General features: G+C 41.8%; 1 protein-coding gene across 1 annotated transcript in view; it reads right to left on the reverse strand.

Moving 5' to 3' along the window:
* Window positions 1-1051: 1051 nt before the first annotated feature.
* Window positions 1052-25779, reverse strand: part of ptpdc1a (protein tyrosine phosphatase domain containing 1a) — a 75077-nt gene continuing 50349 nt past the window's right edge. Inside the window, exons 8-10 of the mRNA XM_083939649.1 lie at window positions 14028-14213; window positions 2163-2273; window positions 1052-2092 (exon numbers count right to left, since the gene is read on the reverse strand). Coding sequence (XP_083795775.1) covers window positions 1979-2092; window positions 2163-2273; window positions 14028-14213 — 411 coding nt within the window. The 3' untranslated portion in view covers window positions 1052-1978. The remainder of the gene's footprint in view (window positions 2093-2162; window positions 2274-14027; window positions 14214-25779) is intronic.

A 25779-nucleotide genomic window follows, 5' to 3' on the forward strand; every position in this document is an offset into this window, starting at 1 on the left:
TAACACCAGTGAATTAGCCATATGCTCCTCTCGGCCCTAGTCGGACACTCCGATCTCCTCGACGTAAACACTGGGAGCTGCTGGTCGTCCACATTAACATCAATGTTGTCCAAACATCCGGGATAATTCTTTGGTCCTTCACAATAAAATGACATGCTTTAACAGCTCCAAAATGTACCGTAGGATATACGTAGGATTAATACAGTCTACCCACCTGTCTGGCCAACATGTCGAAACGCTCCTCCACCCTCAGACTGCTTCTTCTTCGTGGTGGAGCAGGCAGCTTGCAAACAGTTTAAGGCGCATTGCTTCCCCCTGCTGTTCGGCTTGTACACTACAGAAATTCACTTCAATCACAATGTATTAATGAATTTAAATATCACGGTGGTGTGGTGGTTAGCACTGTCGCCTCACAAGCGGTTGAAGATGATAGATCATTTTTTTCTTTCACAAAATTGAAATATTCCCCACAGTGAATAACCCTTGTGATAGAGTTTAATAAGCCCACAAATAAGGACAATAAAACACCCAGACACAATATTGTCAATAATGAATCTATCTAGTGGGCTGAGATGTTAATAACAGGTGGCATGAAAGGAACAAACTGCAGCAAGGATGATCATTATAAATCATGACCGTCTTCTAATTACTTAAGGGGTGACATTATAAAGTCAGAATCAAATACGTTTCACATTTCTAACATCCAGATCAGGTTGAATTCCCGTACACAACTTCATTTTCCATGTCAAACATTACACCACTGTTTTGTGAGTGAAGGTCTTTGACCAAAGACGTACAATAATGACTCAATGGTAAATACATCTTTTTGGAATGAAATTAGTTTGGATGTTAGACTACTGTGACAACACCAAGAGGCACACTTTCCTCACAGTTGTATACTGATAAACCTAAATGGTATAAGTCCATACAAAGATTTACACACACGTCACACTACTTGCAGTAAGTTGCGTTTAATTCTGTGAGAAGTAGTCCGTTGTAACAATGAAAAAAATAATGCTTGTTGAAAATAACCCACAGTACAATGTCTCCTTTCCTTCGTGTTATTATTATTATTATATTGTTATTATAATCATGTGTCATTAGGTCTACATTATATTGTTTCCACACATTATATGAGACATTTGAGGTGAGAGGCGGCCACTGTCTCAACAGCTACACACACACACACAGTCGAGGCGAAGTTACACACAGCAGCGTGACACAGAGTCCAGGCAGAGCAGAGGCCATGTGAGTTGAGGCAGACAGCATTTTGAAAAATACAAGGACAGCGGAGGCAGATTAACGTCTGACAAATGGATGTACAACTAAACAGTACAGTAAGAGGTTTTTGGTGCACGCAGTAAGGACATCAAATTGATTGGAAATGCGAATGTTCTGTGGCCTGTCCAATTCGCATTGCCACAGTTTGCATTTGACTCAATAAAACACTGTACATTCTACGTGAACATAGCAACCTTACAACTTGTTATCACGTTATAGTTATTAAACCAACAGCTGCATTTCAAATAAGACGATCTGAATAAATAAGACACATTGTAGCATCAGCACAGTGTAAAAACAGAGTTCGGTTTAAATAAGAGTTATACATTTAAATAACATTAAATTAACATCAAAAGGACTGAGAACATTTCTCAGTCATTTAGTACCAATTAACAGTTTCAGAGTATAACATTAAGTCCCTCACAGATATTACAATAGAGCAGATGACAAACAAATCATTTCTGAGCACAGTAGCACATTAACACAGAGAATGGCAGTGCTTTGAAGAGCTTCGAAGAAAAATGAAATGCTAACCCTTCAAATGAAAGTCTTCAAATATCTTGAAAGACTAAAGATTGGCAGATCTCAGCAGTACCTGATGCAAGAAACTAACTTAATATACAATAATGCCCAAAAATGAGAGTGGAACCTCATTTGGGAGTTTTCCTCTTGTCGGAACAGTCCTGTTGAGGCTGGGTCAGTAGTCTTCACTCTCCTCCACAGCTTTGTCACACAGCTCATGAAGAGTGGGAGTCAGGATTGCTTTAAGCGTTGTGTATAAAGACTTGTTCTTCTCTGAGGCAGGGTCAGTCTGAAGAGAAAATAAATAAGTAATTCCTGCATGCAACCTTAATATCAATACACCTTATGTTAATACTCGCCTTAGTAAACACTTTTATTGTTTGATTGAGAAAACTAGTCTCCACTTCTTCAGGCATTGGCAGGAGATGAGCAGCACAGTCGAGGATACACAGCAAAGTGAGTCTCAGGCCCTGGCAGCAGGAAAGACAAGAATGTATGATACTATCAGAAGATTGCATGGCAACATTTTCAGATTTCTTTTAAAAGCAAAAACGGTGTAACATATAAAAATATAACCCCAATTCACCTGAAGTTGGGGCGTAACATGTAAATAAAACAGATTACAATGATTTGCAAATCATTTTCAACCTTAATTTGATTGAATACACAACAAAGACAAGGTATTTAATAATCAAACTAATATTCACTGATTTTTAGTTTAATGCCTACAACACATTAAAAAAAAAGCTGGGAGAGAATCATGTTCACCATTGTGTTTCATCACCTTTCCTTTTTTTTTTTTTTCAATTTTTTTTATTGATTTTTGAAGACCTTAACACAGAAACACGTAAAACACATGTACAGTACTTCTGCTTTAAGGTGAAAAAAGAAAAAGAAAACCACAGACAAAAACAGAAAAACCCCAACATGAATCCCGCTATCCCTCCCAACAACCCCCGTCAGACACAGTCACAATAAAAAGAAAAAACAAGTAAATTAATAATGTGTAACAAAAGTAGATAAGGTAAGATAAAGTAAAAAAGAAAAAAAAAAGGAAAATAAACGGAAAAACACACTAAAACTAATAGCAAAAATAATTAACGTAATTCAAGAAAGAGAAAGACAGCAAAAAATAAATAAATAAGAGGGGGGGGGGGTGTCTCTCTCCTTCCAGCACTAGGAAGTGTCCTCAGCATCGTCAGGAGTAACAGTGATTCTATTGCTAATAAAAGTCAGCAGTGGGTCCTAGGTTTTGTGGAAGGCCAAGGCACGCTGTGTAGTGATGGGCAGATTTTTAGACGAAAGTGAGCCCAAAAAGAGCAGTCTGGGGATTTGGTTCCAAATTTGTGCTAAGAGCCTGTTTGAGGGTTTGGAATATATCGGACCAAAATTCAGCAAGCTTCGGGCACGTCCAGAACATGTGTGCGTGTAGGGTATATCTTAGCCAATTGAGCGTTGGTGAAATGGGCTCTATGAAGCACCTTCCACTGTAATAGGCCGTGCCTGGCACAAATCGAAGATGTCTAGCCCCAAATCCTTTTCCCATGCATTTTTAGGTTAGGAAGTGGGGGCTCGGCTCAGAAGAGGAATTTTATTATAAATGACAGATATCAGTCGTTTGTGTTGTGCGTTGAGAGACAGGAATTGGTCCATCTCAGCTTCAGGGAGGCGGTTCGGAAAATGTGGTAATTGCTTTTGGATAAAATGTCTCATTTGAAGGTACCGAAAAAAGTAGCTATTAGGCAGGCTGTATTTGTCCGACATAGATGCAAAGGACACAAAAAAAACCTTCATCATACAGGTCCTTAGGGGCGGCAGTAGCTCAGTCCATAGGTGACTTGGCTGGGAACCGTAGGATCGCTGGTTCAAGTCCCTGTGTGGACCATATATGGAGTGTGGACTGGTGGCTGGAGAGGTGCCAGTTCATCTCCTGGGCACTGCCGAGGTGCTGTTGAGCAAGGCACCGAACCCCCAACTGCTCGGGGCGCTGGTCACTGGCGGCCCCCTCGCTCTAACATCTCTCCTCAATTGCATGTATAGGTCCTGGTTGTGCATGTGTGTATTTCGGGCCTGTGTGTGTAACATGTATGATAATAAGAGTGAAAATTGAATTTCCCTGTGTGGGATAAAAATAAAGTAATTCTTCTTAAGAGTTTTGAGGCCCTAATCTGACCATATGTGAAATGCAGGGTCGGTGCAAGAAGGGAGAAACTGATTACCGTATTTTTCGGATTATAAGACGCAGTTTTTTTCATAGTTTGGCAGGGGGTGCGACTTATACTCTGGAGCGACTTATGTGTGAAATTATTAACACATTACTGTAAAATATCGAATAATAGCCCGGGCTATTATTTATCTGTCACGTAAGAGACTAGGCGTATATCAGCAATTGTCACACACACACGTCAACCAGTCAAAATTCGGCGGGGGGGGGGGGGGTCATGGCAGAAGTGCATTGTGAAATAAAGATGCTACCTGTGGTGTATCTGATCGACTGTTCATGACTGTGTCACTCGGTGTGTGCGGTGATTGATTGTTCCTGTATGTGTGTTATGAAGTTGTGCGGCTACTAAAAGAGCACATGTTACAGCCTCGCATCCGTGTGTGATATATATCATAGAGACCCACAATGCGCACTACAATAGTCACGCAATAACATAAAACCACAACACTACCTGCTAATGCTTGAGCTAAGCGGCGCGTTGTCTACCTTTGGAGTTGGCGGAGTTGTTCAGAAGTGACACCGAGGAAGAAGAGTTCATTGGATTTAGTGATTAGGAGTGACAGCTTGTTTGGTAAACGTATAGCATGTTCTATATGTTATAGTTATTTGAATGACTCTTACCGTAATATGTTACGTGAACATACCAGGCACGTTCTCAGTCGACAAGTTGTTTTAGTTTATTCAACCCACAATGGCTGAGGGAGGCAAAGATAACGATTTGATCGCAGATTTAATTACAACGCCATTCTCTAGAAAAACTTTTCAAGATAAGCTAGACACTGTAAAGAGAGGCCGTCCGACCCCGACGCTAGCAAGCCTAACTCAGCATTATTCAAACACACTTGATCTGAGTGAGTACAAAGCACTTTATGTTTTATTAGATTTGTATGCCTTTTCCCCATTTTATTTAGTAATGTTAAATAAATATTAAAAACCTAAGTTGGCAAATATTCTGTAAATTGTTTTGTGTTTCTATGACACTGCAGGTTTGTGTGTGATGATGCGCTGTTTGGTGAACACACTTGTTAAAGCTCATCGCTGTAGTGTTGGTGGACTTAATACAACTTTGTATTATACCTTAAAAGCCTTTTATTTATTTCTGAAATGATGCCTTTGTGTGATATATAATGGCGTCCTTGTGGAATACATGGAGCAAATGAAAGTGACAGTATAGCTTATAGTTGAGTTATTTTTGTATTTTAGTTGGGGACTTTTGCAGCTTTCTTTATTTTGCTGAGTTAATATTATTGTTAAAAAATATATTAACGAATGTTTCTGTGACGCTGCTTCGGCTGCGACTTGATTGATTGGTTGATTGAATTGATTTGACAGTGCGCTCTGCGCTGTTTTGTGAACAAACTTGTTAAAGCTCATACTGTTGGTTAGTGTTCACAGATGCAGAGGGGATTACATACAGAAGCTTAACCCAAGAAATAAAATTAGAACCAAAGCCAAGTTTCTCCAAAATATAAAATAGGAAGCCCCACTCTACCCGGCCGAGGGCTTTCTCTGCATCTAGTGCCACTACGACCTCAGAAGTGTCTGATCCATGTGAGAATATAATGTTGAGCAGCCCTCTGCTGTTGAAGAATGGATGTCTCCCTAATATGAAGCCTGTCTGGTCTTGTGAAATTATCGATGACATCACACTTAGCAAGAATCTTACAATCTATGTTTAAAAGTGAGACTGGTCTGTAGCTGCCACATGAAGTAGGATCCCTGTCTTTCTTCAGTAGCAATGAAATAGATGCCTCATACATGGTCACTGGCAGTCTGCCTTCAGTAAAGGAGTCGTTAAACATTCTCACAAGGATGGGAGCTAATAGCATCGAGTAAGCCTTAAAGAATTCGACTGTAAAACCATCAGGACCAGGAGATTTCCTGTTCTGCATAGTCTTGATCGCTTCATGCACCTCCAATGGGTGGTGGGATGGGTCTACCGAGCTCTCTAGCAATGTTTATATCAATCTGAGGGTAGGTTAAGCAGTCTAAGGGGTTGGGGGTCGCTGCAGTAATTGGGCTGCATTCAGAAGTATATAATGCGGTGTAAAAATCAGAAAAAGACTTGTTGATCATCACTGGGTCAGAAGTGTGGTTACCGTCTGGTATTTGAATTTTAGAGATTAGTCTGGAAGCACTCGCTGCACCCAGATTCCTTACTGTGATGCTGGAGGACAACACAACATCATCCAGAGTAACAATGTCTTTAGCTATTGAGTTTTGGAGGCCTTTGGGGCCAAGTACAATGACATCAGTTTTGTCTGAGTTTAACATCAGATAATTACAGGTCATCCAGCTTTTTATTTCCTTAATGCACATTTGAAGTTTATCTAACTGATCGGTTTCTTCTGGTTTGATTGACAAATATAATTGTGTATCATCAGCATAGCAATGAAAGTTTATGGAGTGCTTCCTTAAAATATTTCCTAAGGGAAGCATATATAAGGTGAATAGAATCGATACAAGGACAGAACCCTGTGGGACTCCGTGACTGACTTTAGTGTGCATGGAGGATTTGTCATTAACATGTACAAACTGATCTATCTGATAAATATGACTTAAACCAGCTTAGTGCGGTTCCTTTAATGCCGATCAGATGCTCCAGTCTCTGTAGCAGGATGTGATGATCAATAGTGTCGAAGGCAGCACTAAGATCTAGTAAAACAAGTACAGGGACAAGTCCTTTGTCTGAAGCTATAAGAAGGTCGTAAGTAATTTTCACCAGTGCTGTCTCAGTGCTATGATTCGCTCTTAATCCTGACTGGAAGTCCTCAAATATCTCATTATTATGTAAAAAGTCACATAACTGATTGGCAACTAATTTCTCCAGGATCTTAGAGAGAAAAAGAAGGTTAGATATAGGTCTATAGTTTGCTAGTACCTCAGGACTGGGGCTTTTTAAGAAAAGGTTTAATTACAGCTACTTTAAAAGACTGTGGTACATAACCTGCTGATGAAGACATATTAATCATATCTAATACAGGAGTGCTAACTGAAGGTAACACTTCTTTAAGTAACCTAGTTGAAATAGAGTCTAGGAGACAAGTAGAAGGTTTTGATGCTGAAATAGTAGAGGTTAATTTGTTACGGTCAACTGTAGAGAAGCAGCCAAGAATATATCAGGTCGCAAAATTGTTTCTAAGGTTCCTGGGTTTGAAGAAAAATTGGTGCCAAGTGAGTTGATTTTGTCTCTTATAGTTATAATTTTGTCATTAAAGAAGGTCATGAAGTTGTTACTACTGAGGGTTATAGGAATACATGGCTCAATAGAGCTGTGGCTCTCTGTCAGCCTGGCTACAGTGCTGGAAAGAAATCTAGGATTGTTCTTATTCTCCTCTATTAAAGATGAGTAATAGGCTGCTCTCGCATTACGGAGGGCCTTCCTGTATGTTTTTAGACTTTCATGCCAAACTAAGTGAGACTAAGTGAGCAACAGAGTCGAGTGTTGTTCGTAGAGAGCCTGTAACACTGTCAACAAGGTGATCAATTTCAGAGAAACTAACGTTAGTGCAGGAATCTTGAATATTAGGATAAGGCATTAAAGTAAATGCAGATGGAATCGCTTCCTTAAATTAAGTTATAGCACTATCAGATAAACATCTAGTGTAGACACTTTTACCCAGAGGTGACTAGTCCTGTAATATGAATTCAAAAGTTATTAAATAATGGTCTGATAAAAACAGGATTATGTGGAAAGACTATTAAGTCTTTAAGTTCAACACCATGAGCCAAAACAAGGTCAAGGTTGTAATTAAAACAGGTTTATGTACACTCTCAGTAAAACCAATCGAATCTAATAGAGAGATAAACGCGGTAGTAAGACTATTATTATCGCTGTCCACATGAATATTAAAATCTCCTACAATGATTACTTTGTCAGATTTAAGGACTAAATTTGACAGAAACTCTGAGAATTCAGACAGAAATTCAGAGTACGGACCAGGAGCACGGTACATTATAACAAATATAATTGGCTGCACAGTTTCCCAGGTTGAATGTGAAAGACTAAGAACAAGACTTTCAAATTAATTATAAATTAGGTTAGGTTTAGGGTTTATTAATAGGCCCGAGTCATAAATAGCTGCAATGCCTCCTCCTCCACCACTGCCTCGAGGAATATGAGTATTAATATGACTGGGAGGAGTGGATTCGTTTAGGCTAACAGATTCTTCATGACACAGCCATGTTTCAGTCAGACAGAGTAAATCAATATGGTTATCTGATATCAGAGCATTTACTAATACAGCTTTAGATGACAGAGATCTGATGTTTAAAAGTCCACATTTTATTTTCTGATTTTGTTGCATAGTCGCAGATTTTGCGTTGATTTGTATCAAGTTTTTCTGTATAGCTGGAAAATGCTCCACAGGGAGCGCAGAGAGGTGTATTAAACTGCAACTCAGCTTCCTGATCCCAACACTGGGTTGTCATGGTTTTAGACCGCTAACAACTGCGTCCAGGTTCTTAGATATGAGAGTGGCACCCTCCAAAGTAGGATGAATACCATCTCTCCTAACAAGACCAGGTTTTCCTCAGAAAGACTTCAAATTATCTATGAAGCCCACATTATTTACCAGGCACCATCCAGACAGCCAGCAACGGAATGATGACATGCGGCTATACATGTCCTCGCAAGTCAAGTTGGGCAGGGGACCAGAGAAAATTACGGAGTCCGACATAGTTTTTGCATAAGCACACACCGATTCCACATTAATTTTAGTGACCTCCGATTGACGTAATCGGGTGTCATTACTGCCGACGTGAATAACAATCTTACCATATTTATGTTTATCCTTAGCCAGCAGTTTGAACTAGGACTCAATGTCGCCCGCTCTGGCCCCTGGGACGCATTTTACTATGGTCCCTGGTGTCACTAAGTTCACGTTTCTCAAAATGGAGCTGCCAATAACCAGTGTTGTTTCCTCAGCAGGTGTGTCACTGAGTGGAGAAAACTTGTTTGAAACGTTAACGGGCGGATGGTTAACCATGGGCTTTGATTTAGAGCTTTGCTTTCCTCTCACAGTCACCCAGGAGAACCCTGGCTGCTCAGGGATTGCCGGGGGAGGGCTAGCAGGAGCTAACGCTACACTATGTGGCTTCGCACCGGCTATAGTTATAGGTGGCCGGCTAGCTACCGTAGCGTAAGACTGAGCTTCCATGGTGCGGAGCCGTGCCTCTAACTCACTCACCTCGCCTCCAGCGCTACAAATACACTACACTTATTACACTTACCATTATCACTAAAGGAGGCAGAGGAGCAGCTAAACATAAGACACTCCCAGTAAGAGAGAGCAGGAGAGAGAGCGGGGGAAGCCATCACCAGCCGTGAAGCTAACTGCTAAGCTAAAGTGTAACGTTTAACACTATGGAATTAGCGAGAAAGCGGCTGAAAGAAGGAGAGCTGTGAGTGCTTGAGTAGAACTAGTTGATGATTAAACGTTAAGCAGCAGTTAGTCGCTGTGGTTAATATTATAGCAAAAACTATCCAACAATAAGTGTGAGCTGAACCTCCAAGGTGATCGTGGAATTGTATCTCGTGGAAAACTAATGTCAACCGTGGTAGGAGCGTGGTCAGAAGTGACTATTGGGTGATATTCACATGCATTCACGCAGTCGAGGAGGTTGTTATCGATTAACCCTCCTGTTACCTTCAAATTGTACTAACGATGTTTATCCTTGGGGTTAATTTGACCCCAGCAATTTAAACAACCAGAAAATGATCATAATCAAAGTTGTTGCTCAAGTTTTTTGTCAGGTACTCTATGTGTATTTGTTGACTGCCTACATAGCATTTTAAATCAAACTCAGCACCGTAAACACCTTCTTATACATGTTTTGGAAATATACAGGGAAAAAAAACAAATATCTTACTAATTTACCTAAAATTGGATTGAAGGATATTCTTGTGTGTTTTATAGTAAGTATATTATTAGTAAGTACAATTTTGTGTTATTTATAATATTTTGAATGAAAGCAATTTCCAATATCAAGGACAGTATCATGTATTTCTAAATATTTTTATTGTAAAATAGATAATAACAATGATTATATCATCCAAATTATCAAAGGAACACCGATGCGACAAGTTTGTGTACACGACAATGAAAAAAATATTATCATGTCCATTTTAGGTTTTCCCAGTTGTCCCCATTAAATTAGGAAAAGTCATTAAATATAAAGCAAAAACAAATTATGCAAACCAATTAAGCATGTAGTTAGAGATGTTAAACATTGAATGGGGTCTAATTGACCCTAAGGATAACAGGAGGGTTAAGAAGAAATCAATTCGGGAGAATGTGTGGTGTACATGGGAAAAAAAAGGAGAAAGCTTTCCCTTGGGGGTTTCTAAACCTCCAGGGATCAGAAATTCCCAACTGTCATGCACATGTTTTTACTTTGTGAAAAAACTGATCATCGTCCCAGCAGGGCGCATAAACCAAAACTTGTGTGTTCTGGAATGTGCCCGAAACTATGACATAGTGGCCGTCAGTATCTAGGATTACATTTGTTGGCTCAAACAGGACCCTTTTATTAATGATGATAGCTGCCCCTCTAACTCTATCTGTAAATTTCGAGTGGAGTAGGTGGCTCATCCATGCCCTCTTAATACGTGAGGTGTCAGCTGTTTTAAGATGTGTTTCCTGCAGAAACATCACATCCTCCTGAAGTTGCTGCAAGTGTCAGGACCTTACCTATTTTGATCGCTTTGTTCATTCCCTTAGTATTCCAGGTAATCAGACGCACTACAGTACCTGTCTTTACAGCATTAGCCATAGGAACAATAATAATAAGTAAGAATCACACTGCATGACCTTAAAATAATCTGTAGTACTGGAGGAAGAGAGCGGGGAGGAAGGGTAAAAAAAACAAAAAAAAAAAAACAACAAAAGAAAGGCCCAAACGCGCATAAAGCAGACCAAAAACAACATAAAACAAGACAGTAGTAATGTTACCAATCTGAGGGCTACACCCGTAGAAGAAAACACCCTGAGCTCTCCAGCTCGAACTAACCACTAAACTGAACTCCCGAGGTCTCCTCCTTAGACAAACAGTGTTTGACCCCTTAAAGTCACATGAGAATAATAGTAAAGAATAAAACATAGAAATAGTATTAATAATTATGCCAGAACAGACATTAAATTAGTCAGCAGAGGGTGTCAAGATGCCATGGGGCAGACAGGCCAGGAGGGTATTTTTCCACCTCAGCTCAGAAAAATAGAATGCATTTATAAAACCCCTTATAAAACCCTAACCCACCCTGCGTTAGAATGCATGCTGTATCGATACAGGTCACCTCTGCACATCAGACTATAAACAGTGTCAGGCTTCAGTAAAGCCCTTTGACCAAACAGAGACAAGAATACTTCAGATAACACTGTGGCGGTGGGTGATAAAAAGTTTAAATAAAATAAAATAAAGCTGTGAAAGAAATATATAATAACAAACTAAAATCCACATGCAGACGAGCTTCCAGTGCTTGGCACGAAGGCCGACCAAAGACAAACTGAATTCACATAACAGTTTGAGCAGGCACAGAAACTTTAACAGACAGAAAGTCGGCAGCCTGCCAGGACAGGAGGCGGTCTAAAAATAATATAAAATATATAAACTCCGGTCAGTCCGGGGCTGTTATAGCACAGTGACACTGTCAGCACCACACCAACTGACGGTTATCCAGACAACATGACAGCGGCTCGTCTGCGGTGAAATCAACAGCTCTCCCGCGGTCATCAGGGCTCCTCTGTGCGGGTGGATGTTATGAAGGTTTTCGTCTCAGTGAATGTGGAGAGCCTTTCCAGCCACGCGGGTAACAGCAGCGCAGGTCTGAAGCCCCAGTTTTAAAGCTCCGACATCACCTCTCTGTATTTCTGCCGCTGCTCCACCACCTCCGGAGCGTAGTCCTCGTAGATGGCGATGGGTGACCCTCTGTATTGTAGCTGGCCTCTCCTGGCGCGGGCTTCGCATATGATTTTCTCCTTCACTTGGTACCTGTGGAGCCTGATGATGACTGCCCGGTCTCTGCCCTTGCCTCGTGTCTACTCCATCTCAGCCAAACCGGAAGTCCAATCCACCTTTCCTTTTAACAACACTCAATAAGTGTTTGGGAACTGAGGACACCAATTGTGCTTTCACTTTGCAGGGTAGAGTTTTAACTTGCATTTGTAGATGTAGTGATAAACTGGGTAAACTGACAAATTGTTTCTGAGCCCACATGGTAATATCCTTTACAGAATGATGTCAGTTTTAATGCAGTGCAATGCAGTCCCTAAACTCCTTGTAAATCCCTTAAAATTGTACGTTGAGAAACGTTGTTCTTGAAACTGTTGGATTATTTGCTCACACAGTTGTTCACAAAGTGGTGAACCTCGCCCAATCCTTGTTTGAGAAAAAAAAAATCTTGGCTTTTTAGTGTATTTACTTGAATACATTTTACACAAAATCCTATCAGTGACGGCACCATTAATGTTCAAAGGTACATACAGGTCTAGAGCAACATCTGCTGCCATCCTCACAGCGTCTTTTTCAGGGACGTCCCTGCTTATTTCAGCAAGACAATGCCAAGACACATTCTGCATGTTACAACAGCGTGGCTTCATAGTAAATGAGTGCAGGTACTAGACTGGCCTGCTGCGGTCCACACCTGTCTCCCATTGAAAATGTGTGGAGCATTATGAAGAGCAAAATACGACAACGGAGACCCAGGACTGTTGAGCAACTGAAGTTGTACATCAAGCAAGAATGGGAAAGAACATTGGAATTAAATGATATACACGTCCTGTGTCCTAAGTCGGCATGGCCTTGTTTTAAAGAGTAGTGAACATCATGTGGATGGATAAAAAGTGCATAATTTAGTCATATATAGAGTATATATTTATTCATAACATTAGATATTTACACAGCTATCAGCCATGTTAAATATTATAAAATAAGTTATCTGAAGCGTTCATGAACATTAATTTTAGCTCTTTTGAATATCTCTGTTTTTAGTAAAGGGGGAGACAAAAGCTCTCTTCCTTATTATTTATAGACCACCAAGATACCCAGGAAAATTCTTTGATGACTATCTGAGTCAGCAAGGCAACATGTGCAGCAGGCTGCAGGTGCAACTAAGAAGCGTTTTCTCTCTTGAAACACTTTTTTTAAAACAAACTTTTCCAATTTTTTAAATTTGACAGCTGTGTTCCCAATTGCCAGTCTCATTGATTCTGAACATAGACCGTATAAAAAATGGTCGTAGCATGTTAAGGGCCATTCTCTAAACTTAACTCGCCATCTTGTCAGACTTTGACTCCACTTAATTTCCTCTTACCAAAAAGGGCATTGATGTGATGTTGGGAAAAACTGCGAAACTGCTCTATCAAAGTTGTAGAAATGGAAGGGCATCTCTCCAGGAAATGTTGTTGTTGTGGACTGACTTTTAAGCCCAGTTCAGACCAAAGCTTTATGACGAGACAAGCTGAAACTTGCAACTACTTGAAACGTGTAGGTCTGCTACTTTCTGAAAACTGCCAGTTTACACAAGTGAGAGGAGGCGAGGTGGGGTATCATCTCCATAGCAACACCTCCCCGTACTTTCATTCTAACCTCAGGCTTTTCAGGCATTTTTGCGTAGCAGGATATAATTTGTAGCATTATAAAATATAAATGAGGACAGAGATAGTGAGATACTTGCTACAGCTGCATTTCTAGCAGTGATGAAACTGAGAAAATAACATTTCTCTCTCTCTCTCTCTCTCTCTCTCTCTCTCTCTCTCTCTCTCTCTCTCTCTCTCTCTCTCTCTCTCTCTCTCTCTCTCTCTCTCTCTCTCTCTCTCTCTCTCTCTCTCTCTCTCTCTCTCTCTCTCTCTCTCTCTCTCTCTCTCTCTCTCTCTCTCTCTCTCTCTCTCTCTCCCAGAGAGATTACCATTACCAGGATTGCAATTATTTTTACAGCATTTCTGGACACAGCAGCGTCACAGTTTCTTTTTCTGATGCTGTGGAAGATATTTAACCCAGCTACCTTTTCCAGTGAGTCAAGGGCGTTTTGTGGGTTTACATTCTTCTCGCTGAGGGCTTTTACTTCCTTCCTGCTGATGACTGGATCCTTGAGTTGCTCCAACCACGACCACATCAGACTGGACAGGACCAGAGGATCTCTCTCCATGCACAGCTTCTCCCAAGCTCCCTCTCTGGAGTTCAGCTCTCTCTGCACATCACGACAAAGAGCAGGTATAAATCAGGAATAACAATGGACAAAAATGTGCTGAAGTTATAGTTCTGTTTGTTACACATTTCATTGATGAAAAATTAGCACAAGGGTGTGTCTTTGGGTTGGAAAAGGCAGCTCACCAACACATAGGAGCTCTAAATTAAAGTGAAATTCCTGTGTAAAATCCCCTCATGGTCTTTTTAGGCAAATTGGGTGATCAAATAAGCCATTGAGACAAATTTTTTCGTGTATGAGCGTAGATTTTCCGAAGAGTCGCTAACAGCCTTATCACACAGGTAAGCTCAGGGCGTTTATGTGTTTTGCTGGAATAAAACATCAATGAGCTCCTTCTATTTGGATTGCAATTGGTAATTGACTTTAATGGAGCAGCTGGTACCGGGGCCAGTAGGTAAGTTTTTCAAACACTTTTAATAAACCCTGGGCTCTCATACTACGTTGTTAGTGCTTCGGTTAATGTGTAAGGACTATTATCATGGTACTGCAGAGGTTTGGTGTTTTTTAGAGCAGTATTAGTGGTTAAAAAAATCTGTTTTAATGCATTCAACTCGCCATCCTGAGCTTATCCATGTGAGCCGCGGCAGGCTGTTAGCGTTTCTTCGGAAAATCTACGTTAATAGTTCATACACGAAAAAATTGTTTTGATGACTTGTTTGATGACCCAATTTGCTCCCAAGGGAGCATGTGTAGCACTGAATGTTGTACATATAAAAAGCATCATGAGATGATGATTAGAGTTGTACTACATCTCACCGTGGTACCATCAGTACCGCAGTTTCTCATGACACCACATTTCATTCACATTACATTCTTTTTCTTCTTGCAGATCTTACACATCTACCTCTGGGGAGCTCTGGAAGTGTCATGAGTGTCTCACTTTGTCTTTGTCTTTCTCACTTTGTCTGATTTGGATCAACATTGGATTGCATTTTTCACTGGATGACTATTTATATCCTTCAACCATCTGACACTTCTGACTATGAAGCTTTATCACACAAGAAACTAGGTTACTGGGAGAAATACGGTAACCTGGTGATGGTAAAATCTGCATATGTAGCAAGACAGTCATCAGATTTAATTGAATACGTACAGTGGAGTACGTACAACAGTGAGTGCAGTTTGAAGGAAACAGTACTTTGAGTTTGGAGTGACAAAAACTTTGCCAGTAGCCTACTTTCTCTCCTAACTCTCCTTTTTTTACAACGTCAAAGCAAGCTAGAGTTATCATTCATCCCCCAGCGGTGCAGATAAACAGACTCAGACTCCTGTAACTTAAAGTAGTCATGCTGGAATTACGTTAGTGCCATCCAGCAGTCCATAACACAAGTGATGTCAGGCTGACGTTAAAATGTGTTCAGGTAACCTTTATTGTTTAGTGGTCAAAATAAATGAACACTAAAAACTCACCAGCTTAATCTGTCTCTAGCAACTCGGGTGGTCTTTCCAAACATGGAAAGTCTGAAAAATGGCCCTTTGGACCAAAAGCCCAGTAGTTCGACCGGCTGTCGGACAGCTTAGGGTGAGAGTCTTCAATGTGTTTCGCTTTGGCTTTCGGACACTTTTCTCTCCTCTCTGTACTCCTCACGCTGGAGCTGGCTGCGCAGCAGAGAGTAGCTGGAGATCAGTTGTTAACATGTTGCTCTCAAAATCAGCTTAAAAATAACAACATAGCTAAGGGCTCGTAAGCCCTAGTTGTAAGCTTTATCAAAGAGGAAAGTTTTACGTTTACTCTTAAATATCGGGACAGTGTCTGCCTCACGAATAACACTTGGGAGTTGGTTCCAAAGGAGAGGAGCTTTGTAGGTGAAGGCTCTGCCTCCCATCCTTCTTTTGGAGACTCTAGGAATGACAAGTAGCCCTGCATTCTCAGAGCGCAGCGATCTAGTCGGGTAATACAGCACTATGAGCTCTTTAAGATACGACGGAGCCTGGGCAAAAAAAGCTTTGTAGGTAAGGAGAAGGATTTTAAATTCTATTCTAGATTTTACAGGTAGCCAGTGCAAAGAAGCTAATACAGGAGAAATATGTTCTCTTCAATTTGTTTTATTTAGTACGAGAGCTGCCGCATTTTGGACCAACTTGAGACTCTTAACAGACTTATTGGAGCAGCCTGATAATAGGGAGTTGCAGTAGTCCAGCCTAGAAGTAACGAATGCATGGACTAGTTTTTCTGCATTCTTCTGAGACACAGTGTTCCTAATTTTCGCAAAATTACGAAGGTGAAAATATGCAGTCCTTGTCGTTAGTTTTTTGGAGAATCGAAAGACATATCCTGATCAAAATAACACTCAGATTTCTTACTGTGGTGCTGGAGGACAAGACAACATCATCCAGAGTAACAATAACTTTAGATATTGAGTTTCGGAGGCCTTCTGGGACAAGCACAATAACTTCAGTTTTAACTGAGTTTAACATCGGAAAATGGCAGGTCATCCAGTTTTTTTAATTAGTTAATGCACATTTGAAGTTTAGCTAACTGATTGGTTTCTTCTGGTTTGATCGACAAATATAATTGTGTATCAGCATAACAATGAAAATTTATGAAGTGCTTCCTTATAATATTTCCTAAGGGAAGTGCCGGTTCCAGCGCTGTGTAAAGCGGCAGCCAGCAACAGTTGCTCCCTCTCCTTTCCGCACTTTTTTGCTATTTTATCTTATTTTACTGTCTTTTTATTAGTGCTTTTTCCTGTAAGTCGTCGTGCCAAGTATGTTCGTTAACTTTCTTACGTGTTTTTTGTCCGTTTGTCTCATTCTTGGGACTATTTTTGCCGACCGCGTCTCCGTCTGGACGCAACAATGCGGCGGCTCCATTGTTTACACCGGTGAACAGCTGTTGTCGCTAGCACCAACGGCGCTAATGCGGGAGAGGCCTGAAATCCCCATAAAACTGAGGAGAAAGTACAGGGGATGTAAGGCTGGACGTAAACAACGGGAAAAGAAGAGGAGATACAAACCATCTCTCCCTTCCATCACCATGGGGAACGTGAGGTCGCTGGCTAATAAGATGGACGAGCTGGCGGGCCTGGTGAAGACTCAGTGGATCTATCGTGTGAGCAGTGTGCTGTGTTTCACAGAGACATGGCTCCACGAGGACATCCCGGACTCTAACGTAACTGTGGACGGCTTTCAGACTGTTCGGGCGGACAGGAGTCACCGTGAGAGTGGCAAGAGAAAAGGTGGGGGACTTGCTATTCTTATTAACAACAAGTGGTGTCATCCTGGACACGTTACTGAAAAGGAGCGTGTGTGTAGCCCGGACATTGAGCTGCTTGCCGTGAGTCTTCGGCCTTACTACCTGCCGAGGGAGTTTTCACACGTGATCGTTCTGGTTGTTTACATTCCTCCGACTGCAAACGCGGCGCGCGCGAGTGATGTCATCCACACCGTCGTCGCGGGCCTTCAGACACGGCACCCAGACGCATTCATTGCAATATCTGGGGACTTCAACCACATCACTCTGGCTGCAACACTGCCCACTTTCAAGCAGTTTGTGGACTGTCCCACCAGGGAAAACAAGACACTGGACCTGCTGTATGCTAACGTTAAGGAGGCTTACAGCTCCACTGCCCTTCCTCCTCTTGGAAGATCAGACCACAACCTCATCCATCTGCAGCCCCTGTATAAGCACCAAGTCCAGCGGCTTCCTGTGACCACCAGGACTGTGAGGAGATGGTCACAGGAGACTGACGAAGCTTTACAGGGTTGCTTTGAACTCACAGACTGGGATTTGCTCTGTAATTCACATGGGGAGGACCTTGATGATCTCACGGACTGCATAACAGGATACATCAATTTCTGTGTGGACAGCGTTGTTCCTACAGTGACTGTACGCTGTTTCCCAAATAACAAGCCGTGGGTCACCAGAGACATCAAGGTCCTGCTGAATGCCTTCAGAGAAGGGGACAGAGAGCAGATGAGGCAGGTCCAGAGGGAGCTTAAGGAGAGGATCCAACAGGGCAAAGACACCTACAGGAGGAAGCTGGAGCACAAACTCCAGCAGAACAATTTAAAGGACGTGTGGAGCGGCATGAGGAGCATCACTGGCTACAAACCATCTGGTAGCCAGACAGTAGGAGGTGGTACTGAACGTGCCAATGAGCTGAATCTGTTCTTCAACAGATTTGACGAAAGGGCTCTGGATCACCCCCCCCCCCCCCCCCCCCACGGCTCCTCCACAACCATCCACCTCCAAACCTCCAACCCTGCTGACAACTCCCCCTCAATTCCTTCCTGATTTTGCCCTACCTGTCCCCTCCCCCCCGCCATCACCTCTCTCAACCCCCACCAACACACACAGCAGACAGACCTTCACTGCAGAGCAGGTGAGGAAGGAGCTGTGCAGACTCCGCCCAGGCAAGGCAGCAGGTCCCGACGGTGTCAGCCCGAGGGTTCTCAAAACATGTGCGATCCAGCTGTGTGGAGTCCTGCAGTACATCTACAACCTCAGCCTGAGTCTTGAGAAGGTCCCTGTGCTGTGGAAGACATCCTGCCTGGTACCAGTACCAAAGAAGGTGCGTCCCAGCACCTCCGTAGACTACAGACCGGTGGCGCTGACATCGCACCTGATGAAGTCCCTGGAGAGGCTGGTCCTTTCACTTCTTTGGCCCCTGGTCAGCTCATCACTGGACCCTCTACAGTTTGCCTACCAGCCGAGACTAGGTGTGGAGGACGCTATCATCTTCCTGCTCAACCGTGCCTGCGCCCACCTGGACAGACCGGGAACCACAGTGAGAATCTTGTTCATGGACTTCTCCAGTGCGTTCAATACCATCCGGCCTGCTCTGCTGGGACGTAAGCTGACGGCGATGCAGGTGGACCCTCCCCTGGTTTCCTGGATTACGGATTACTTGACGGGTCGACCACAGTATGTCAGACTGCAGGACGGAGTGTCTGACACTGTGGTCAGCAGCACTGGAGCTCCACAGGGTATTGTTCTTTCCCCATTTCTGTTCACCCTGTACACCTCAGACTTTCAGTTCCTCTCTGAGTCCTGCCACCTGCAGAAGTTTGCTGACGATTCTGCAATTGTTGGCTGTGTCACTGAGGGGAAGGAGGAGGAGTACAGGGGCGTTGTGGACTCCTTCATCGACTGGTGTGCAGCTAATCACCTGATTCTAAACGCCACCAAGACTAAGGAGCTAGTGGTGGATTTCCGAAGGAGTAAATCTGCCCCCACACCCATCTCCATCATCGGCGTGACTGTGGATGTTGTCCAGGATTACAAATACCTTGGAGTATACCTAGACAACAAACTGGACTGGTCCAAGAACACTGAGGCTGTTTACAAGAAGGGCCAGAGTCGGCTCTATTTCCCGAGGAGGCTCCGGTCATTCAATGTTTGTAACACCATGCTGAGGATGTTCTATCAGTCGATGGTAGCCAGTGCCATCTTCTTTGCTGTTGTGTGCTGGGGCAGCAGACTGAGGGCAGCAGACGCCAAGAGGATCGGTAAGATCGTCAGGAAGGCTGGCTCCGTCCTGGGGGTCTAACTGGACTCTTTGGTGGCGGTGTCTGAGAGGCGGATGCTGTCTAAACTGCACAGCATCCTGGACAACAACTCTCACACTTCCACCATCTGCTGACTTCCAGCAGAAGCACCTTCAGTCATAGACTCATTCTCCCCCGGTGTAATACTGAACGCATGAGGAAGTCTTTTCTTCCGGCGGCCATCAAACTTTATAATTCATCTCCCCCCGGTCATGTAAGGAACAGTGGAGACACTGTATCCTGAAAATGTCACTTTATACCATCACTGCACCACTTTATTCAGTTGTACTGTCACGTACTTCAGTAAGTAATGCTGCTATACTACACTGTCACTTTATACCACCACTACATCACTTATTTTGTGGTACTGTAACTTACTGCTGCTACACTTTACACTGTCTCTTTATATCACCACTACATCACTTTATTTATTTATTTAATGGGACTGTAACTATGCTGCTACACTTACTGTGCTTCAGGACATGCTGCTACATTTCACTGTGGTTTACTGTAACTTACTGTAACTTACTTCAGTACGAAATGCTGCTACACTCCACTGTGCCATACTGTCACTTAGTTCTGTAGGAAATGCTACATTTTTAACATTTTTAACACTTATAACTTATCGCTCCTCACTTATTTAGTTTGTACTTATTTAATTTCAATCTGCTGCGAAACTGCACAGTGCGTATTGTTGTATATTGTATATACCTACGCTTAACCACGATGTCTGTTGCACTCTGTCACACTTAGTTCATTGCTTGATTTATTTTACGTCAGCTTTATTTTGATTTGATTTATGTTTATGCTTATTGTTACTCTGACCCTTTCCCACCTTTGTATTGAAACTGTTGCAAAATAATTTCCCTTGGGATAAATAAAGCTTCTTGAATCTTGAATCTTGAATCGTGAATAGAATCGGTCTAAGGAGAGAACCCTCTGGGACTCTGTGACTGACTTTTGTGTGCATGGAGGATTTGTCATTAACATGTACAAACTGAGATCTATCTGATAAATATGACTTAAACCAGCGGTTCCTTTAATGCCAATTAGATGCTCCAGTCTCTTTAACAGGATGGGACGGTCAATAGTGTCGAAGGCAGCACCAAGATCTAGTAAAACAAGTACAAAGATAAGTCCTTTGTCTGAAGCTATTAGAAGGTTCTTAGTAATTTTTACCAGTGCTGTCTCAGTGCTATGATTCGCTCTAAATCCTGACTTGAAGTCCTCAAATAACTCATTATTATGTAAAAAGTCACACAGCTGATTGGCGACTACTTTCCCGAGGATTTTAGAGAGAAAAGGAAGGTAAGATATATGTCTATAGTTGGCTAGAACCTCTGGTCAAGACCGGGCTTTTTAAGAAGAGGTTTAATTAAAGCTTCTTTAAAAGACTGTGGTACATAACTTGCTGATAAAGACATATTAATCATATCTAGTACAGGGGGGCTAACTAAGTAACCTAGTTAGAATTGAGACTAAGGGACAAGTAGAAGACTTTGATGCCGAAATAGTAGAGGTTAATTGGTTAAGGTCAAGTGTGGAAAAGCAGTCCAAGAATAAATCAGGTCATACAGTTGTTTCTAAGGTTCCTAGGTTTGAAGAAAAAATAGTGTGAAGCAAGTTGATTTTGTCTCTTATAGTTATAATATTATCATTAAAGAAGGTCATGAAGTCATTACTACTGAGGGTAATAGGAATACATGGCTCAATAGAGCTGTGGCTCTCTGCCTGGCTACAGTGATGAAAAGAAATCTAGGATTTTTCTCAGGGCCGGACGGGGACTCATTTTCAGCCCTGGAGTTTCATACCTCAGACCGGCCCACTTTAGATCACGACCTATTATATTAAAATAATGTAATTATAACTTTATATGTTAAGCATACAATAGTGCACTGTTCTCTAAAGCCTTGTAATTCCTACTGTAATTCTTACTATTACTAATGATCAAAAGTATAACGGGCCACTACTATCATTTGGGCAAAGAAAGTGGTTTTATTGGAACTGATGCTTGCTTGTTCACACACTAGCTCACCTGTTTCTTCCTCACCACTGGCTCCTGGCTCTGCCTCTGACTCTAAATCATAAAAATGTTCATAAATCTCGTCACAAATCTCCCCTTTTTCATGTCAAAAATTCAAGTCAGTTTCATTATTGTAGTGCTATATCCTCTATCATCATCAATTGCAATCTGGGTCCAATCAGCTCTCGTTTACATCTTCATGCAGTGTTTGGTTTGTTTACAGCCTGCGCGCAACGTGATTCCCGGCCAAACGTTAGCGATTGGTTATGGCAGATCCAGAGTGGCACTGGGCAGATCCAATAGTTTTAAATTTCAACAGACACCTGCCTTCCAAGTGAGTTAACGTTTATCAATTGAGTAGGTCCAGACTCTCTGTGCAAATGAAATGAAGTACGAGTCTGGTAGGACCAGGCTAGGTCTACACCATACTCTTCATTATATTAATTCTAATAATATTCACTTAATGAGCAATCCTACCTGCAAACTCTGGACCTGTGGGCTGATGGCTGGTGCTTGGTGATGCATCTTGTATCTGAGGGGCTACAAATCAAAGTTTGTGGCCAGTTATGTGGCGTTGCATCATAATATTATTTAAATTATGTAACGTTAGGTTAGACAGGCTATATGTTACAACTAGGGATACACCGAAATGAAAATTCTTGGCCGAAACCAAAAATGAGGAAACCAAGGCCGAAAACCGAAACACCGAAAGAAATTAATTATTAGTAACACAGCAACGCCGGTAGACAAACCCTGCGAAACCCAATCCTTACGAGAGCTCCTCGTGCTACGGCCATCCGGAGGCGCACAGAGCTTTTGGCCGTGATATTATATATAAAATTATATTATACTATTATATGATCGTTATAAGACACTATCACAGAGAATTTGCGCACTGCCAGACGCTTTCACCGAGTGTGAGAGGAGAGTTGCCGTTTTTTGCACATTTGGCTGCATCTGTCTCCAGGGCTTTTCTCTTCATAATCCTCGCTTTTTCTGCGCCACCCTTGCTCTTTTTATTTTCCATTTTGGGTTATTATTTTCCTTGTACATCTGTGGTTGGAGCTAGGCAAACACCACTGAAGTGTGCGGACTAGTGCACGACACGTACGTTACATCAGGCTGCGTCTGCGTCTGTTTCTTGTTGGTGGCCGTGCCCTTAACCTGCGTCCGCGTCCCAGTTTCATTGGCATGATCTAACAGATCGCCAGCTCTCTGATATGACCAGCGACAGCGGTAACAGCATACACGTGATACCCAATCCACTCAGTGCCATGACTGAACACCGGCACAAAATAAATAAAAATAATAATTGAACACCGGCCCTCGCGGCCCAAAAGTCAGACCGGCCCACCGGGAATTGTCCCGGTCCTCCCGATTAGCCACTCCGGGCCTGATTGTTCTTATTCTCCTCTATTAAAGATGAGTAATAGGCTGCTCTGGCATTACGGAGGGCCTTCCTATATGTTTTTAGACTTTCTTGCCAAACTAAGCAAGATTCCTCCAATTTAGTGGAACGCCATTTACTTTCCAATTTTCACAATACTTGTTTTAATTCATGGGTTTGTGAGTTATACCATGGAGCTAACTTCCTCTGTTTCATTATCTTCTTTTTTAAAGGAGCTACAGAGTCGAGTGTTGTTCGTAGTGAGCCTGTAACACTGTCAACAAGGTGATCAATTTCAGAGAAACTAACGTTAGTACAGGAATCTTGAATATTAGGATAGGGCATTAAATTAAATGCAGATGAAATCGCTTCCTTAAATTTAGCTACAGCACTATCAGATAAACATCTAGTGTCGAAACTTTTGCCCAGAAGTGAGTAGTCCTGTAATATGAATTCAAAAGGTATAAAATAATGGTCTGATATAATAGGATTCTGTGGAAAGACTATTAAGTCATTAATTTCCACACTATAAGTAGTGTTGCTTTCGTCAACGAAAATGATTACGAAATATCTTTGTCAACGAACCTCTATCACATGACGAAAACTAGACGAGACGAAACGAAAAATGCTGGGCATGTGACGATGACTAAGACGAAATATATAAAGCAATTTCTTTGACAAATAAAAATGAGACGAAATGTCTCTTCATTTTCGTTGACAAAAACGAGACGAAATAATGTTGTTTCGTCTCGTTTAGTCACATTATTATAATTATAATTTTGAAGTTTTCTCCCAGTCTCGCGTCTGGGCGACGTCACTTCCTCAATCCCCACACGCGCAATATTTGGATTCTGAAGCTGCCGCTGCTGTGGGGCAGTGTTACCGTTAAGTTAACTAAACTAAAGAAACATGAGAACAAAGTGTGACACCAGAAGGGGCTCGTGTTTGAGAGGAAAAGAAGAAACACTTTCATTACATAGACGTGGAAAGCAAAACGGAATGTGTTGTGGAAAAAGAGAGAGAGTAATGCAGCCGAAAAATCACAGGAAAAAACACCACAGATCTTAAGAGACACCCCAGGGCATCCCATAATGAACTTTAGGTAAGTCAAGACATAACGCGACGATACTTTCTGTTTTATTAAGCTCATGCGACATGATGCTACGGTTAATGTGTCGGGTTTTAACGCTAGCTTTGGCGTTAGCCACTGGAGGTGTGTGTGTATGTGTGCGCGCGCGTGTGCGTGAGAGACTAGCATGTTTGAGAGAGAGACTAGCGCGTGTGTGTGTGTGCGCGCGCGTGTGTGTGAGAGACTAGCATGTTTGTGAGAGAGACTAGCGTGCGTGTGTGTGTTAGTGTGTGTGTGTGTGCGCGCGCGCGGCTAGCGTGTTTGTGTATTTATTTGTGAGAGAGTGTAAAGTGTGTTTTTAGTTCCTACCTGACTGGCTCACTCTAAGTGCACTAAACTTCCACTTGTTGACCAAATACTTTCACTAGTTTTGTATTTCACAGAGCAAATCACACTGAACTGAATTTAGCATCAACATAAATTGGATTATTTATTCTAGATATGTACATGCTGTAAACTTAAGATATCTGCATGGGTTTGGCTAAAACAAAATGTTGGTTTCGTCAATACTACTAGGTACTAATTTTACTAATATACAATTTTCGTCGACTAAAACTAGACTAAAATGTCATAAGTTTTAGTCGACTAAAACTTTCAGACTTTTAGTCGACAAAAACTAGACTAAAACTCTCAGACTTTTAGTCGACTAAAACTAGACTAAAACTCTCAGACTTTTAGTCGACTAAAACTAGACTAGACTAAAAGTAAGACAGGCCGCCAAAAACAACACTAACTATAAGCCAAAACAAGGTAGATAGAGTGATTAAAACAGTGAGTAGAATTATGTACACTCTGACTAAAAGAGAGAAAAACGCAATACTAAGGTTATTATTATCAACGTCCACATGAAAATTAAAATCTCCTACAATAATTACTTTATCAGATTTAAGGACTAAATTTGACGGAAACTCTGACCAGGATCACCCTACACTATAACAAGTATAATTGCCTGCACAGTTTTCCAGCTTGTATGGGAAAGACAAAGAGCAAGGCATTCAAATGAATTATAATTTGGTTTAGGTTTGGGGTTGATTAATAGGCCTGAGTCATAAATAGCTGCAACGCCTCCTCCTCGACCACTGCCTCGAGGAATATGAGTATTAATATGACTGGGAGGAGTGGATTCATTTAGGCTAACATATTATTCATGACACAGCCAGGTTTCAGTCAGACAAAGTAAATCAATATGGTTATCTGATAACAGATCATTTACTAATACAGCTTAAAATGGCAGAGATCTGATGTTTAAAAGTCCACATGTTATTTTCTGATATTGTGGCATTATCGCATATTTTGTTTTGAGTTGTATCAAGTTTTTCTGTATAGCTCCTCTTCAGTTCATTTTTGATTTCATTAATTTAGATGACTGTGAGGCACACAGCAATTTTATAGGCTACTGAGCTGGAAAGTGCTCCACAGAGCACGCGGAGAGGTGGGTAAGACTGCAACTTTGCTTCCTTTGCGTCTGTGGTAAGGGCAGCACAAAGAGGTGTATTAAACTGTGACTCTGCATTCTGAT

Source organism: Echiichthys vipera, assembly GCF_963691815.1.
Source record: "Echiichthys vipera genome assembly, chromosome: X".
NCBI lineage: Eukaryota > Metazoa > Chordata > Actinopteri > Perciformes > Trachinidae > Echiichthys > Echiichthys vipera.